The sequence below is a fragment of the Neoarius graeffei genome, chromosome 3, assembly GCF_027579695.1.
Source record: "Neoarius graeffei isolate fNeoGra1 chromosome 3, fNeoGra1.pri, whole genome shotgun sequence".
Taxonomy (NCBI): domain Eukaryota; kingdom Metazoa; phylum Chordata; class Actinopteri; order Siluriformes; family Ariidae; genus Neoarius; species Neoarius graeffei.
This window is the reverse complement of record NC_083571.1, coordinates 80,053,247-80,071,449: the sequence shown is the minus strand read 5'-3', so window position 1 is coordinate 80,071,449 and position 18,203 is coordinate 80,053,247. Positions and strand designations below refer to the sequence as shown.

General features: G+C 42.5%; 1 protein-coding gene across 1 annotated transcript in view; it reads left to right on the top strand.

Moving 5' to 3' along the window:
• kifap3a (kinesin-associated protein 3a) overlaps window positions 1-18,203 on the top strand; it is a 105,603-nt gene that overhangs the window by 43,145 nt on the left and 44,255 nt on the right. The window contains exons 8-10 of the mRNA XM_060917436.1: window positions 4,336-4,425; window positions 6,883-7,061; window positions 7,785-7,947. Of these exons, the coding sequence (XP_060773419.1) occupies window positions 4,336-4,425; window positions 6,883-7,061; window positions 7,785-7,947 (432 nt within the window). The remainder of the gene's footprint in view (window positions 1-4,335; window positions 4,426-6,882; window positions 7,062-7,784; window positions 7,948-18,203) is intronic.

The following is an 18,203-nucleotide window of genomic DNA, read 5'->3' as shown; positions in this document are numbered from 1 at the left end:
CTAAACCCGCCAAGCTTCGCAGGAGAAGCTCTCAACCCCAGAGGGTTAAAATACTACGGAAAGAAACACTTTGTCAGGGTCCGAAACCTGTAGTAGTCTTTCTTTTAACGTTAGTGGTAAACCTACCCAGCTGATAACGGCGTCGCGTGATGTCCTGCCAGAATGCACTCCTACTCGCTGTTGAGAGGCAACTTGTCGTTCATCGAGAGCGTCTGCGATCGCCTAATCACAGGCCGTGTTATGACATAATGTATTCACCCAGTGTAACATTTGGAAGGAAATTAGTAGATTAGACCCATATCTTTACAGTTTTTTTCATGGGCCATTCAGTTTGATGCTTTTGAAATACAGACAGACAAATGCGAAAATTACCGGTAAATGTCCGCCAGTCCGGCCTTATTTCCCACACTGTGTCTATTTCGAACCTCTGCATATATCATTATCAGCAGGTCTGTATGTTTTTATAATCCCTGATCAAAACACATTTAATTGCACTAGATTCGAATAAAGAAGGCTGCTGTATACCTGAACTATATAAACAGTTGAAACCAAATGATTACTTCATGTTTCAGTTTTCTTTTATGAGTCTTTATGTATTATATTTTGATTTCTGTCTTCCATTTCGTAACACGGCAGCCCATTCTCTCCACATGTTTCCAAAACGTTTCACTAAACAACATGAAATTCAAATGAGTGAAATGTCTAGCAATAGTCGTGTTAAGTCCTTGACTGGTTGAACTAGAGGAAGACATCATGGTTTTACCTGAGACTGTGCTTCGTCCTGGCCCAGAACCTGATTATGTTGTGCAGAATATTTGTCCTGACAGCTATTTGTTTACGCATCGGCCTAGGATCAATGGTACTGGGGGTGGAGTTGGCGTTGGCGTATTATCCACCACCTCTTTAAGACTAGAGAAATCTGAACCAAAATCTTTCAGAGCCTTTGAATCTATGGAGATGGTCCTTTGCTCCAATTCCACATCTTCTAGAGTTATTGTTGTAGTATATCATCCTCCCTCTTCATCTTTGTCATTATTTTTGGACAAATTTTCTTCCTTGATAGAGCATGTCGGCATTCTTCCTGGAAATGCCATCACTACCAGTGATTTTAATATTCATGTTGACTATCTTACTGATAGTACTGCTAGCGAGTTTAATGATCTCCTTGGTGCATTTAATCCTAAACAGCATGTTTCCTTCACTACTCATAAGGATGGCCATATATTAGATCTGATTATTACCAGAAGCATTGACATTTCTGTTGGGAATGTGTCTGCACTGGATCCTGCTATATCTGACCATTTCTGCCATCTTTTTCCAATTTGACCGTATCTAAACCACTGCTTCCAAGGAATGAAGTATGTTTTTGCAAGCTTCATAATATTGACTGTGACTTGCTTTCCTCATCATTGCTGTTTCAACCAGCATCAACCATTCAGGAACTCTGTAGTCAGTATGGTGCTGTGCTGTCTTTTTTTGCTCGACAGTCACGTTCCTCTTCAGAGAAAGTGTATAGTTATTCGACCAGCTTGCCCCATGGTACAGCAAGGAAATCACCGAACATAAGACCTTGAGGTGAAGATTTGAAAGACGATGGCGCAAATCCCAGCTTGAAGTTGACCATCAGAGATGCCTTGACCAATGCAAATTGTTGAAGGATCTCATTTATTCCACCAAGAAGAAATACTACTCTGCTCTCATTGAAGAAGCTGGTAACAATTAAAAGGCTCTTTTTCGCTTAATAGATCGTGTACTCTATTATAAGCGTGTGAAAGTCTACTCCACTGCGGCTTCAGCTCCTGAACTTGCAAACAGTTTTGCTGAATTCTTTACTGATGAGATCAAGGCCATCAGGAATGGACTCCCATCCAAGGACTTGCAGTCGGATATTTTTTCAGCACGTGATGGTAACACCATTGACTGACAGCTCGGCGTTCTTGAACCAACTACTGCTGATGAAATATCGGAGAACATTGGCAAGGTGGTGTCTAAATCATCCCTTACCTTTGAGCCTCCTCAGCAAGTATCTACTTGATGTTTTGCCTGTAACTGTAACCATCGTCAGTCTATCTCTGGAGACATCATATGTGCCTTCATGCTTGAAGAAGCTAGTAGTTACTCCATTATTGAAGAAACCACAGTTGGACCATGCGACTTTTTTTGAACTTCTGACCAGTCTCCAACCTTTCTTTTGTATCCAAGGTCAGACAATATTGTGGCCATACATCGAAGTCACACCTCCACGATAATGGCATGTACAAACCCCTCCAATCAGCACATAGACAATATAACAGTTGCAAGACTGCACCTGTTCATGTGCAGAATAACATCCTGTTGGTGTTAGACAACTACTGATGTGTGGTGCTGATGTGTGGATCTGTCAGTTGCCTTTGATACAGTGGACCATCATGTGCTGCTCCATAGAATGTCATCTCGTTTTGGAATTAAGGGCAAAGCATTGGACTGGTTCAAAGCCTACCTCAGTGATCATACCCAACTCGTCTATGTGGATGGTGCCTGCTCTTCAACTTTGCTGTGGTGTTCCCCAGGGTTTTGTTTTAGTTCCCTTGTATCTTCTTTACACTTCACCATTGGGCAATATCCTGCGTAAACACAACTTGAAGTATCCTCTGTATGCGGATGACGTACAGATCTATGCTGCATTTGCATATGACAATTCTGATGATATGTCTGCAGCTGGCGGCACGGTGGTGTAGTGGTTAGCGCTGTCGCCTCACAGCAAGAAGGTCTGGGTTCGAGCCCCGGGGCCGGCGAGGGCCTTTCTGTGTGGAGTTTGCATGTTCTCCCCGTGTCCGCGTGGGTTTCCTCCGGGTGCTCCGGTTTCCCCCATAGTCCAAAGACATGCAGGTTAGGTTAACTGGTGACTCTAAATTGACCGTAGGTGTGAATGTGAGTGTGAATGGTTGTCGGTGTCTATGTGTCAGCCCTGTGATGACCTGGTGACTTGTCCAGGGTGTACCCTGCCTTTCGCCCGTAGTCAGCTGGGATAGGCTCTAGCTTGCCTGCGACCCTGTAGAACAGGATAAAGCGGCTAGAGATAATGAGATGAGATGTCTGCAGCTAAATTCAGAATTGAAAGGTGTTTGGTTGATCTTGACTGTTGGATGTCCATGAACGGTCTGAAACTGAATAAGACTGAGCTTCTCATCTTCCATTCAAAGTTTTGCAAGCAGCTGCCCTTCCCATCTCTGGTCTTCAGTGAAGAAGTCATCACTCCATCAATCTCAGTGAGGAATATTGGTGCCATATTGGCTAGAACTATGTCAATGTCATTACAGATCAATGCTGTGAGCAAGGGTGCTTTCTTTCATCTACAAAATATTGCATGTATCAGGAAGTTTTTGTCGTTCAATAACTAAGATCATGGAAGGTTGACTCGTAAAACGTGCTTCTCTTTTTGGTTTATCGAAGTATGAACTTCTGAAGCTTCAACATGTCCTTAATGCCACTGTTCGGCTTTTGATGTCTCATCTCATCTCATTATCTGTAGCCGCTTTATCCTGTTCTACAGGGTCGCAAGCAAGCTGGAGCCTATCCCAGCTGACTACGGGCGAAAGGCGGGGTACACCCTGGACAAGTCGCCAGGTCATCACAGGGCTGACACATAGACACAGACAACCATTCACACTCACATTCACACCTACGCTCAATTTAGAGTCACCAGTTAACCTAACCTGCATGTCTTTGGACTGTGGGGGAAACCGGAGCACCCGGAGGAAACCCACGCGGACACGGGGAGAACATGCAAACTCCACACAGAAAGGCCCTCGCCGGCCACGGGGCTCGAACCCAGGACCTTCTTGCTGTGAGGCAACAGCGCTAACCACTACACCACCGTGCCGCCGGCTTTTGATGTATACACGTAAATTTGACCATACCAGTCCAGTACTTGAGCAGCTTCATTGGTTACCAGTAGAGAAACGCATTCACTTCAAGATTCTACTTCTGGCCTTCAAAGGGTTGCATGATCTTATGCCTGGTTATATCAGTGATGCTCTACAGCTCCATGTCTCAACAAGAATGCTTAGATCTTCAAATGCTGTTGTTTTAAAGCCAGTGGATTACCATCTCAAGACATATGGATATCATTCTTTTGCTGTAGTTGCACCTCCCCACTGGAACACGTTACCCATAGACATTAGATCTTGTGACTCTCTCTTTTCAAGTCAAAACTTAAGATTCACCTATTTAGAACTACTTCATATTAGTATCTCTTATTGCCCATTCATATGTATTTACATATTGTACAGTATATTTAGTGCTCAGAACTCTTTCACGATGAGTGCTTTATAATTGTTTTTCTTGTTGTTGAAGACCCAGAGAACCAAAATCTGAAGAAAGAGTATGAGAAAGCGCTGAAGAAGTATCACGGCCTGCTGATCAAGCAGGAACAGTTGCTGAGAGGTACGTAATATATCAGAGCCGCATGTATTGTATAGCGGAGCTCCTCAATGTGGAGCCCCATACTTCTAGAAATGCATCAACCTGATTTTTGATGGCTTGACCATACGACATCCATATGTATGTGTACCACCACAGGGAACCTTAAGTGCAAGGCACTGTCTCTCGTAAACACTTAACCAGCGGACAATGAAATTTGTATCTTTATTTATGTAAGATAGATGGGTTTTTATCCAGCACTTATTTTTTTATTTGCTTTTTAAAAAAAAAAAGTGGGCTTATTTACTGACGCGTTTTACGGATAATATTCGTAACCGTTTCATATAAAATGGTGGTAGACAGATGTAAGTGCAGGAAGTTTTATTGAAAGCACACAAGCAAACAGATTCAAGACCGAGGCAGTCGAAAAATAGGCAGTGTTCGAGCAAGGCGCAGGCAGGGTATCAGAGTTAATACAATACTCGGAGTCCAAAAAAACAAACAGGGTCAAAACCAGAAAAGCGATACAAAATATAAGGCTTTCGCAAAGTCTTTGTGTTACTGAGAGTCCTTATGTGTATGTGCTGTGATTGAGCTCTAATCAGGAGCAGGTGCATGGTAATTGGTCCTAATGGCGCTACGGGTGGACATGAATGATGTAACCAGACACCTGTTTTGACATATCAAGTTTGGTATTCAGTGGTAACTATATAGTAAAGTGAAAGCGCTGGTTCACTGCTGTCCACCAGGCACCCAGCAGAGTCGCACCCATAGACATATAAACATAGACGCCGCATTGAGCTGGTGGCCCGTTGCTGGGATACGTCAGAGTGTCCGCCATATTGGATGTGGCAAATCTTCCCCGTAAACCAATGCAAGTAAATGGACTGAACTTCATAAAGCCCCTTTCTACAATATAGTAGCCTATATTTATTTTCTATACAAACCTCGGAGCGAGGCAACAGTCATGCCAGTTTACATTTATTACAGTCTTATGCATTTATTAATACAATCTTCTGACACCATGTATGTCCTTGGCTTAATGGGTACTTTTGTAGCCTTTGGTGGCGTTTTAAAGTCGCTTTCTAATTATGCTAGTCAGACTGACAAACACACCAGCGGCATCACTGTCAGCTGAAGCCCTGTCAGCTGAAATGCCATTGGGGGCTTCTCCCAGCCCCTGTACACTGCAAACTAGCGATAGATAGCTCAGGTAAGCTAATCAGTCAGCATACTGTAGCAAGCTACCAAAACCTGAGGCCAAAATAACCAACCTACAAGACTGAATATGATAAATGATGGAAATAGTGGAAAAACTGGAAATAGTGAATGAAAATAAAAATTTACTGTTTTATTTATTGAGTCACCACACAGACCTACTCTCGTTGAATAAAGTGAGCTGAATGACCGCCAAACTGAGTTCGGCCAGGTTCTAACGTCATACCAAAACAAAATACATCACTGATTCCTTCACATTCAGAAAGGTTAAAAACATTCATCATACATTCAAAAACGTTCATCATAGTGTGGCACTGTATTATCTAATTTTCACTGCTTATAACTATACACCTACCCGGTGGAGATGAGCTGGGAAACTGAAGACTGAAGGAACAGCTCCCTCTCTGATCCTGACTGTCTGACCTGTTCTGTCAAAATCCTCCGTTCTGAAGTGTTCACTGCAGAGCATGGATGACGGAGTAGCAGAAAACCCTTCCCGTCGCACAGCTGTCTCCCACTGCTTTTTCATGTCTTTATTTTTGGGAAACCTACATAGTATGTGAAGAGTTAGCTAAGCAACTAACAACAATCAGCGTAGTTATGAAGGAAATACTTCGTTGTTTGGAGACAGGTTTCACCGAGCGGCTATTATGCGCGAGACTTCATATTAGCCACAAAGTCAGAAAAATCTGTTCGTAAAATTAAGTTATAATGACCAAACAATGAAAAGTATTTTTCCAGTCTTACCTGTGAAAGGTAATCCCATGTGATCTCGTTTGGACGGTAAACCTGTTGGTACAGTTAAAGGCAGCACATGAATGAGGCATCTTTATTCTCGGCTACTGTCTAGACGCTATACCAGAGACGGTTGAAGAATCTCCACTTTGCCACATCCAATATGGCGGCAAGGATGACGTATGATTCTACGCAGAAGGCGGCGTCTATGTTTATGTGTCTGTGAGTCACACCATAATAAATGTTTGTGACGCATGGCATGTGTATGTATACGTATTCAGAACTGTGATGCGCATCTTATTATTGGTCTCACTATCACAAGACAATGCAGCAGTTTATTGATGTGAAACACACGACACAATTCAATGGTTCATACGCTGTAATATTATTCTATTCAGGTTGATTTTTGTGCCCTTGTAAATATTTTGCTCATTCACGCATCAGGAGCTCCGCTTTTAGGCACTGCCTAAATATCTATATATGTACATGGATATCGGCAAGGTCCTGTTTTTATCATTTCCCTCAAAGTGTCTCTGTATCTACTGCTGAACCTGTCTGAGGACACTCGCATAGAGCTGAAGATGAGGAACAAAAATATAGTGCACCTGCTGGTGAAAACCCTGGACCGGGAAAGCGAGGAGCTCCTGGTGCTCGTCGTGTCATTTCTCAAGAAGCTCAGCATTTTTCTGGAGAACAAGAACGATATGGTGAGACATGCACACGCTTCTCCATCCTGGTCTGATATGTCTATCCTATATGACGTGTTCCTTATGATGTGACCTTTCACCTACAGACTGAATCGTTCTTAAACGGATCAGTTTTGGGTTTAGTAAATTGACACTAAAATTGATTCCTGTTGTTCTATAAGAGCGTTAAAAGCTGCTGCTAAAGTTCACCCCTTCTCTAATCACAGGCTAATTATAGACCAAAAATCCCTTTTCACGTTTTGCGAAAGACTGAAAGTTAGAATGAGGTCTTCTTCTGCAGTCTAAATATTCTCACAGTGATGGACGTTGTATGTAACCGTTAGCAACTTGATCCATTTTTTTGTAATGGTTTCAGTGTGCACTGTGGCAGCGATAAATCATTGCACTAACAGTCATTAGCATTGAAAGCTGGTTTGGAAGCAAGTTAGAGAGACTGTAATGGGTCTCAGATTTCCTCAAGTCTGTGTGGCTGCAGCTCCAGCTGAAGTAGCCCACAGATGCGTTTACAAGCTGGGCCAAGACTACATCACGAGACCTTAGCGCACACTCGTAGAGGTGTGAAATACTGATGGGACAGACCGGACGATTGCTGTAGAGTGCAGTGAATAGCTCTTATTCACATTCGACATTTTATCTTCTCTTGTCTCTCTTGATATTTCCAATCATCTCTCTCTCCGCCCACCCACTCCTCTTTCTGTTATGCTGGCTTTGTGTGTGTTCCAGGCTGAAACGGACACTGTGGAGAAGTTGGCCAAGCTCGTCCCTTGTGATCATGAGGATCTGCTGAACGTCACTCTGCGTCTCCTCCTCAACCTCTCGTTCGACACGGGCCTCCGCAGCAAGATGGTGCAGGCGGGCCTTCTGCCCAAACTCACCACCCTGCTAGGTATGTCACGCACCTGTAAGCATGAGCGTAAACAGCAATAGCCTAAATCATGCTGATAAATCACTGTTAATGTGGCTAACAGCATTCACTATTTCCTACATCAGTTACATCACACTGATTCACAAAACAAACAAATCTACTTCAAAACATGGAACAGAAAATGGGCCACTCCTCCATTCCTAGTCTATGTTCTGCTTAATATTTTGACCCTGACTCTTGTGTGTTTACATGAGGCTGCAGTCACACAGCATCGAATATTATTTAATATTTGCTCACTCTATTAATTTTGTCAGTAACTAAACCAGTAATGTTAGTCTATACGCTCACTGGACACTTTATTAGGAACACCCATCCAGCTGCTGTTTTATGCCGTTCTCTAATCAGCCAAGTCATGCAGATACAAATCAAGAGCTTCAGTTAATGTTCACTTCAAACATCAGAACGGGAAAAATTGTGATCTCAAAGTGTGGCTTTCTTTCACTGTGGCATGGGTGTTGGTTTGAGCCAGGTGGACTGGTTTGAGTATTTCAGAAACTGCTGATCTCCTGGGGGTTTCTCACACAGCAGTCTCTAAAGTTTACACAGAATGGTGCGAAAAAACATTGACTGAGCGACAGTTCTGTGGGTGGAAACAAACACCTTGTTGATAAGAGAGGTCAGAGGAAAATGGACAGATTGGTTCGAGCTACCAGGAAGGATATAGCAACTCTTTACAACCGTGGTGAGCAGAAAAGCATCTCAGCATGCAACAGCAGAAGACCACATTGGGTTCCACTCCTGCAGCCAAGAACAGGAATCTTAGAATCAAGAACAAGTTCCTATTAAAGTGGCCAGTGAGTGTATACTAGGCATGTAACAATTCACCTAATTCATGATTTGATTCAGTTCATGATATTGGATTCACGATTCAATTTTCCCCACAGTATTTTTGAAAAATAAAATAAATGAAGAAAAATTGTATTTATTTTTTTTATTCTTTTATTTAATTTTCTTACAATAATCAACCATAATACTCACATTTGTAAAGGTTGGCGTAACATACAGTAATCTACTGATTCAAATATTCCTTTTATTAAAATTGAAAAAGTTAATAACAAATAGGGCTTTTCTTAATAAACTCTTATGAACATTTATACTACCTCTGTTTGCTTCTCTTTTCTAGAGAGCTCCCATTTCTAGTTAAATCTATTTGTCGTCAGTCGCGTAACAGTGCCGTCCCATTTTAGATCCGTTTTTTTTGTGTTTTCTCAGCACAAGAGCTGTGTTACTTCCACCTACAGTGAAGTCACATGCATTCCCGCTATTGTATGTTATCTGCTGTCTAAACAACGCAATTACAACCAAGAAAAACTACGAGATTACACAGCCTGTTAATAATTGCTATTGTTTTTTTTGTTTTTTTTCATCGAATCAAATCAACACACATTTGTATCGCAATTTGTCGCATAATATATGGTTACATGCCTAATACATACGTGTCTATGCCTGCACACATTTGCAATAGGAAGTTTTTGCATCTGTGGCTGACTCGGCTGTCTAAACTGTTTTATATATTAATAGTCATAACTCGCACAGAAGCCAAGCTGTGCATATCATTCAGTCTATGAATGATAATGCAAATGATGATGCATAAACACATGGATCACCAGCACAACGTAAATATACAATGAAATACTAATAATGCACCCATAGTTTAACACAACTTTTTTTTTTTATTAGCACAAATATTCTGACGTTAATTAGTCTGCCAAGTTACAATATATTTGCACCCGTAATTGTATAAGTACAGTGAGGTTTTTGGTTTTGGTTTTTTTTGTTTCTTTTAATACCGCCGCTCTGAAGGGGGAGGAGGGATTAATACTGGTTTGCCTCTGTCTGTCCGAAACACCATTTTTCTCAGCAACCACAAATCATAGCCATTTGGTACCAAACTTCAGCTTGGGGTTCTATACCGTTTTTGGATCTGTCGCACATCGACAGTATATTTACAAAGCATATAGCGTGGATTTACAAAATTTTTGTAACGCTTTTCTCAGCAACTACGAATCACAACTGCTTGATATTTGGTACTGGGCTTCACCTTGGGGTTCTATACCGTGTATACTGTTTTCAGGTCTGTCGCACATCGACTTCCTGTTTACCGACCAAATGTATTTACGGAACATGGATTTTGACACTATTTCAAGAAGCAAAATGCTATTTCAAAATGACAGTTTACCAGGATGCTATTTGAAATCCCTGGGGAGAGACACGGCTCTTTTACTTGTTTCAAGGTTGATTGGGTATTTGTTGAAGTCGACATTCATAAGTGTCCTATTCCTTCGATTGCTTGCATTCTGATATAAGCGAGAGCGAGGTATACGTAAGTGAGCAGTAGCTCACAGTTGATCTTGTTTCTTTTTGTTTATCCATCATTAATTTGAGTAACATAGTGACAAAAATGTTAATATACACACTAAGGTCAAAAGTATGTGGACACCTGCTCATCAATCCCATATGTGCTTGTTGAACATCCCATTCCAGATTTAGTCCCTCTTTATAGTAGTTATAATAACCTCCACTCTTCTGCAAAGGCTTTCCACTAGATTTTGGGGCGTGGCTGTGGGGATTTATGATCATTCAGGTACAAGAGCATGAGTGACATCAGTTACTGATGTGGGTGAGGAGGTCTGAGGTGCAGTCAGTGTTCCAGTTCATCCCAAAGGAGTTGATGTTGAGGTCAGGATTCTGTGCTTGAGTTCTTCCACTCCAGCCTTGGTACACCATGTCTTCATGGTGGAGCTTGCTTTATGCACAGGGGCATTGTCATACTGGAACAGGTTTGGGCCTCTTTGTTCCAGTGACGGGAAATCATAATGCTTAAAGACACTATCAGTAATTCTGCTCTTCCAGCTTGGTGACAACTATTTGTAGGGTTATGCGATATTATTGATATTGTGATACGTTAATAGTATCAGAGATTGTACTGCATGAAGAACTAGTATTGATACATTAAACAAATATTTCAAATGTTAGTTTTATATTTGCATAAAAAGGTTTAAAATGGATTGTTTATATGCATGAGCCCTGAGAAAAATATGTCTAACTTGATACAATCGCTGATTGTTTGATCCAACAATCTTAATATAGAACTATGTTAACTCCGTGATCTAAATAAAAACAACTGCCATAGCGAAAATGGCTGCGTTGTTGCGATGATTCTTCTTCTTTAGTTTTTGGTGGTTGGCAAACAGCAAATTGGTGCATTGACGCCCAGGACTGTCTCCAGTTTGTGTACCGGGCAGGTGTTGGTGTGGAAGATGCCATCCTCTACCTGCTACACCGAGCCCACTCGCATCTGGATAAGGGAAATGGCACAGTGAGGATCCTCTTCTTGGACTTCTCGAGTGCCTTCAACACTATCCAGCCCCTTATGCTTCAGGACAAACTGAACAGGATGCGAGTGGACCCCTGCCTGGTCACCTGGATCTCCAGCTACCTCACCAACAGGCCGCAGTACGTCAGGCTGAAGGACATCACGTCTGACACTGTGATTAGCAGCACCGGAGCACCCCAGGGCACGGTGCTGGCCCCTCTTCTCTTCACCCTGTACACCGCAGACTTCTGCTACAACTTGGAGCTGTGTCACATTCAGAAGTTCGCTAATGACACAGCCATAGTGGGGTGTATCAGTGACGACAGAGAGGAGGAGTATAGGAGCCTGGTGAGGGACTTTGCTGTTTGGTGCAACAGGAACCATCTGCAGCTCAGTACCTCGAAGACCAAGGAGCTGGTCATTGACTTTGGGAGGTCCAGACCAAGGTCACGACCAGTTCTGATCGAGGGAGTCAAGGTGGAGGCTGTGGATTCCTACAAGTACCTCGGGCTGTGGCTGGACAGCAAGCTGGACTGGACTTGCAACACCAGCCACCTGTACAGGAAGGGACAGAGCAGGCTGTACTTCCTGAGGAGGCTGTGGTCCTTTAACATCTGCAGGAAACTCCTGTGGATGTTCTATCAGTCTGTGGTCACTAGTGTCCTGTTTTACACCATGGTGTGCTGGGGGGGCAGCACATTCAAGAAGCACACATCCAGGCTGGACAAACTGATCAGGCGGGCCGGCTCTGTGGTCGGCATGAAGCTGGAGACTCTGGTGACGGTGGCAGAGAAGAGGTCTATGGACAAACTATTGAACATCATGGACGATGCCAGTCACCCTCTGCACACCGTCATCAGCAACCAGAGGAGCCTGTTCAGTGACAGAATGCTCCTTCCCAAGTGCAGGACGAACAGACTCATGCCGCTTTTCCACTACAAACGCGGCTGAGTCGGGCTGAGCCGTGCCGTGCTGAGTCGAGCTGAGCGGGGCTGTTGGAGTTGCATTTCGACTACAACCGCGCTGAACCGTGCTGGCTGGAAGTGGGTGGACACATTGGGTGGAGTTAGCGAAAGTGGGTGGACGTCACGTGATGTCGTTAAGCGGCGCAAACAGTGACATCAGTGAGCTTTTAAGCGGTAGTCTCACGACCCGGAGAGTAAACAATAAACATGGAGGACATGGAGTCGTTAGTGTTGCTGGTCTTGGTGCTGTGGCTTGTTGTCACCGACAACGCCAACAGATACTGGCAAAAGCGTGTAGATGAGGCAAGGCGCATAAGGCTTCAGAAATTCTCGTAATTCTTCTTCTTCCGGGTTTACGGTGTTTACAGATCCCAGCGTGCTCGCGGGGCGTGTGTGGGCATGTGAGGACACTCCTCCTCACCAATCAGTGCACAGGGGAGTGTCTGCTCACGCCCCCAACCTCACTCGGCTCGGTTTGGCTCGCTTCAGCCCCACTCCAAAACCGTGCGAGTTTTGGGTGCTAAGCAGGGCTGAAGCGAGCTGAGTCGTGCTGTTCTGAAGTAGTCGAAACGCGAGCCGTGTCGGGCTGAAGTGAGCTGAAGCGGGCTGAAGCGAGCTGAAGCGGGCTGAAGTGAGCTGAAAAAAGGTAGTGGAAAAGGGCCATTATAAACTCCTTTGTCCCTCACGCCATCAGACTGTACAACTCCTCTCTGGGGGTGAGGAGGGGTGACAGGAGGACAGAGGATGGGAAGGAGCAGTAGCCTAGCCTGACAAAAAGCAATACTGGACAATGTGCAATATAATGTGCAGTACCTCTCCTGCTGGACTTTTTTCTTTTTTTTTCCTGTATGTGTAAATACTTAATTTATCTAGAAGTTTTCTCTATTTTCTATTCTCTGTTTATCCTGTAATGATGCTACTGGAATTTTAATTTCCCTGAGGGAACCATCCCAAAGGGATCAATAAAGTTCTATCTAATCTAATCTAATTACCGCCACCAACTGGTAGGAGGTGTGGATCAACCCGTAAATTAAACTCTATTTTACGAAATAAACTCGCGGTTATTTTTACGACAGTTACCATTTACGCTTAACAGCATGCCGCAAAACTTTATCCAAAACAGTATGTTTACATGCGTAATTAAAAGATACAGAAAATGGGATTTAAAAAAAAAAATCTGTATCAAAAAATGCAGCAATATGTTTTAAAATGTATTACTTTCTCAACCTAACGGTCTGCGCCTACTAGATCTAAAGGCAATACAAGATTATGAAGCTATGACAGCTAACAAGAGCAAGAATAAAATGTCAGATCTAGGCCTAATAAAACCACCAGCTTCGTTGAAAAGCAAGGTGATGAACGATTTCATGTTTTCAGCAGATAAACAGAAAACAGTATGTAAACACTGCCGTGTTCAACAAATATGGAAACGCATTTAGAACGTCACCATCCGAAACTAGCACTAGTTAACCAAATATTATGAAATATAGTTATGTTTTCATTTTAGTTTTATTATAGTTTTTAGTTTCATACTATATCAAAATAATACTCAGATTGATTGATTGATGAATTATTGAATGTGTGGCAATTGCCAAACTGCCAAATATTTTTAGTAAGAAATCTTAGATATGGACAAACCAAACTCTTTACATTTTGTATTTATATTGTCATTTCTAAATCACTTTCAGTATTAATAATATTCAGTATTTGTTTGTACATATTTGCACAATGTTGCCCTTTTTTTGCTGCTACGTCCGATCATTGCCTTATTTTTGTATTATACTGTTTATTTTGCACTACATTTAACTTTATTTTGTACTATACTGGTGTGTGTGTGTGCGCTTTTATTTTGCACTACATTGCCTTTACTTTATTATTTCTTCTGCCTATTTATTATTTATTTGTCTTTGTAATTGGCATTCATGGTGGACAGCAAACTAAGAATTTCATTGTACAAGAGGACATGTCCTTAGTGTGCATATGACAAACACTTTGAACTTGAAAATATTTTCAGTATTATTCTGTTCAGTATGAAATATGGATTGTGTGCCATAGTTCCATGATGTATTTTTTATTTATTTTTTAATAATAACGTGTCTGCTATTACATCTGTGTTTTGGGTCAATCGATCATTTCTGATAGTATCGTATCGTGAGCCGTGCATCACGATACATATCGTATCGGAGCTTCATCACCGATACTCACCCCTAACGGTTTGTGGAAGGCCCACCTGTGGGCTTAATGGTCAGGTGTTACATACTTTTGTCCATACGGTGTAGGTCAGGTTTCAATACACTAGGGATGCTCGAGTATACAAGAGCTAAGGTTATTTTATTGTTGGAGCTGATTTGGTTCAGTCCAGTTCTACAGTAAACAAAACAACGTGCAAGACCAGACAACGGAATAACATGTACATGACCGAGATGTGTAATTAATGCTACTACGTGTGTGCTAATCCTAAAGGTAAAGGGTTAAGAAACCTTGAAATGAGAGGTAGCTGTTTTTTCATCACACTGTGGTTGATTAGTCCTTCTAGTACTGTAGATTTTTTTTTTTTTTTTTAATGAGTCAGGTCAGGGAAGGGACTCTTCAAGGACTGCTTCAGGACCAGCTGCAAATACTACAGTACAAGACATTGTAAATCTCTAATGACCTCTTATTGTTTTTTCAACCCTGTAAACCTCTCCGCAATTTTAGTCGAGAATTGAATAATGTAATAGCTAGCAAAATAGCTAGCCAAAAAAAAAAAAAAAAGGTACTACATTAGCATGCATCAAACACCTCAGTGAGTTCAGTCCTCCGGCTGACCGAACAGACTCCATCTGTGTCCGGCTCTTAATCTAACCACTTCCTGAAGAGAAATATAGCGTGTGATTGGTGCCTGATCCATAAACCCAGGTGTGGTTGCCTTTGGCACCACTGATGTGTCTTTTTAAGGGTCCTGGGGGTGTCATGTGTCCCACATAATTAATATAATATAGTTGTTAAAATAACAAGCTTGCTCCGAAAGTAAATGTTGTTCTTCCAGGACGGGGGATGTCCAATGTTAGCTACCTGTGGAGATCCGTAAGCATATGCGATCACTCACACGCCGAAGAACTTCCTGTTGCTAAAGGTCTATTCATCCAGCCAAGGCCCTTATGTTTAAATTTCAGAAAAGAATACGAGCGTGTGTGAATGTGAAGGTTGAGGAATGTCCATGTGTTGTCCTAAACTTGCATCTGGCACTTGGGCTGATGAATATTAACCGAGATGAACTCGTCTTATCTATTCTGAGCTGGCCTGGTAGAGTGAGAAGTCCACAAATCCCAGCAGCCTACACCGAAGGTCACAACCCTGCAGATAAGATAAAAAGCAAGGCTCAGCCTCCTCTCATCACTGCTGTCCGTGTGTTATCTCTGCGCCGTGAGGAGGAGGCAACGGTAATCCACTTTACCGAGGACCCAAACATGTTTTGTACCCTGCAGCGTTTATCAATGCAGCACCTTTTAGAAACATGCAACTGATGCTGAATTTCAGGACGGGTGGGAGGAGGAGGAGGAGGAAAGAGGTCAGCGATCACTAATGGTTGAACTCCTTTGTCAAATCAAAGAACAACTCATCAAGTCGAAATACCACCGATTTATAACTTTTTGTTAAATTTATACATTTTGTGCCTGCCCACTCCCGCAGAGACTCGAGGGTATTCCTGCCCACCCTTGCATTTACTGGCTAATGAACTCATTTCGTCCAGTTCCCACAAATATCAGCAAATAAGGTTTAAACAGGGTTGCAGCGGGGTTTTGAGCATTTTTATAGGGACTGATCTTGTATATAATGAAAGGCTAGGCTAGTGGAGCAAACCGTGTTTAATTTTAAGTTATTTACAGCATAGTGCTGGGAATAAACTCGCCGGGTGAAAAAGAACAGAAAAGAAAAGGAAACGTGGTAACTCGAAAATGGAATTTACTTCTGGTAACGTTGCTTTGTCTTAATGTAGGCTGCGGTCTCTTTTTATAGCGAAACGAAAATTAAAATTGAGACACTGGTCATTATTATCTAGCAGTTCCACCATCCATGTGTTCGTTCTCTCTTGAATTTCGAAAAGCACACCTTGAGAATTGCTTATGTCAGGTCACACTTGGGCTGCTCCTTAACTCCGCTTTTGTTTCTTTTTGTTGTGTCCATCAGCTTCCCAGGATCACTCTTTTCGTAATGCCACCTCGTAAATCCGTCCCTCTTTGAAGTGTGTTTACTGCAGCTATTTACTGTTTATTTGTGGGGAAGGCTGACTGTGTTGTAATCCTCGTCGAAAGGCCAAGCAGAGGGACGAAGGCTGACGCCTGCAGGCCTCCTCTCTGTACTTTCTTGGAGGCTGGGTGGTTTGTAATTGAAGTGCAGCTCTGCTGCTCTCCCACTAACTGCCCCTGAACAGCATAATTAGTTTGTAACAATGCTTTTTCCCCGCAGCTCTCTCCCTTTCCAGGGCTCCAGTAGGGTTTTGAACATTTTTATAGGGGCCGATCTCCACAGCCCTCGTAAAGGATCCGCTGTTGTGTTCTCCCTACCTGCCGAGCCGAGCACTACTGTGCATGTGTATGTGCGTGTCTCTTCGCTAATGAGAAGCACATGTGCAGGCCAATCGCCTTTGCTGGCAGAGTAGAGCAGCATGGCTTGAAGTTATTAATGGCAGTAAAATTTATGCTTCCTTCTTTTTTGCCAATTAAATGGAGGAGTCCTTTTCTTTCTGGGTCTTGGAAAGAACATCTGGCTTCAATAGGCTGAGATAACCTAGCCTGAAGGGTCCGCGACCGGCTCCGGCTGGTCCCCTCTTTCACTTTCCCTTTCTCTCCCCCTCTCTACTCTCTCTCTCATTTTCTGTCTCTCGCTCACACTCACTTTCTCTGATTAAGCTAGAGACCTCACTTTTGACCCTAAATCTGTGTGTGCGTGCGAGCGTGTGTGCATGCATGCTCAAGGCCCTTAGAAATATGCAAATCTGTACATTTTTGTGGCTACTGCCTCATAGAAGCGAAGCGAGGCAGTAGCCACTATGTCATCATGTTGTAAGAATGAGTGTAACAATGGCGCATAAGCATTACAGGCACCAGAATGGCGAATCATGATCCCGCGATACGAACAGTTGATCTCACGTTATCAAAGGTACACAAGAACAAGTGGCGAAGCCACTATGTCAACGTGTTGTAAGAATGAGCGTAACAATAGCGCAACTTCGTAACCAGTCCGCGCTTATCCTGATTAAGTTCGATTACCCGTTCTACTTCTTGATAAACTTCGGAACTAACCAGAAACGAAAGAAGAGAAACCTCGTTATAACTTCATAGTATCGGAAGATAATCAACCGATTAAAAAGATAAACGAGATTCTCCTCGTGGTTCGCCAAGGCTACTGATTCGATATCAAGTAAGTGGTGTTTTATTTTAAGAAAATTTACCTTTTGGTTATCACAGCTTTTGTTTGGTCCTTCTGAAAGGTCAAATGAAATGTTTTTAAGGTTTTGGGTTTTTTTTTTTTTTAGCTTTTTGGCAGATATATTGAGAAGCCGATCTCGCACTTCAGCTATTCGCTTTCGTTTTTTTAATTTTATTTTTTTTTTTATTTTAGAGTCTTTACACTACACTTGTGCAAGAAAACGTGCTCATTAGTACTAAATAATACTTCTAAGACAATTCATGAACAAGTGCTTTCTTACTATTTTGAAAATATAGTTCACAACACTGTATTTTGAACAAAACACAGTAAACAAAATTGGTAGCCAAAATACTCCAAGCCCTGATGCTGCTCACAGCTTGGTGATGCTTGCAAGAGATGAGGTGAGTATCCTTGATAACATGTATGTGCGCTATATTTACTGTATGGACGTGGGATCTCATCTCATTATCTCTAGCCGCTTTATCCTGTTCTACAGGGTCGCAGGCAAGCTGGAGCCTATCCCA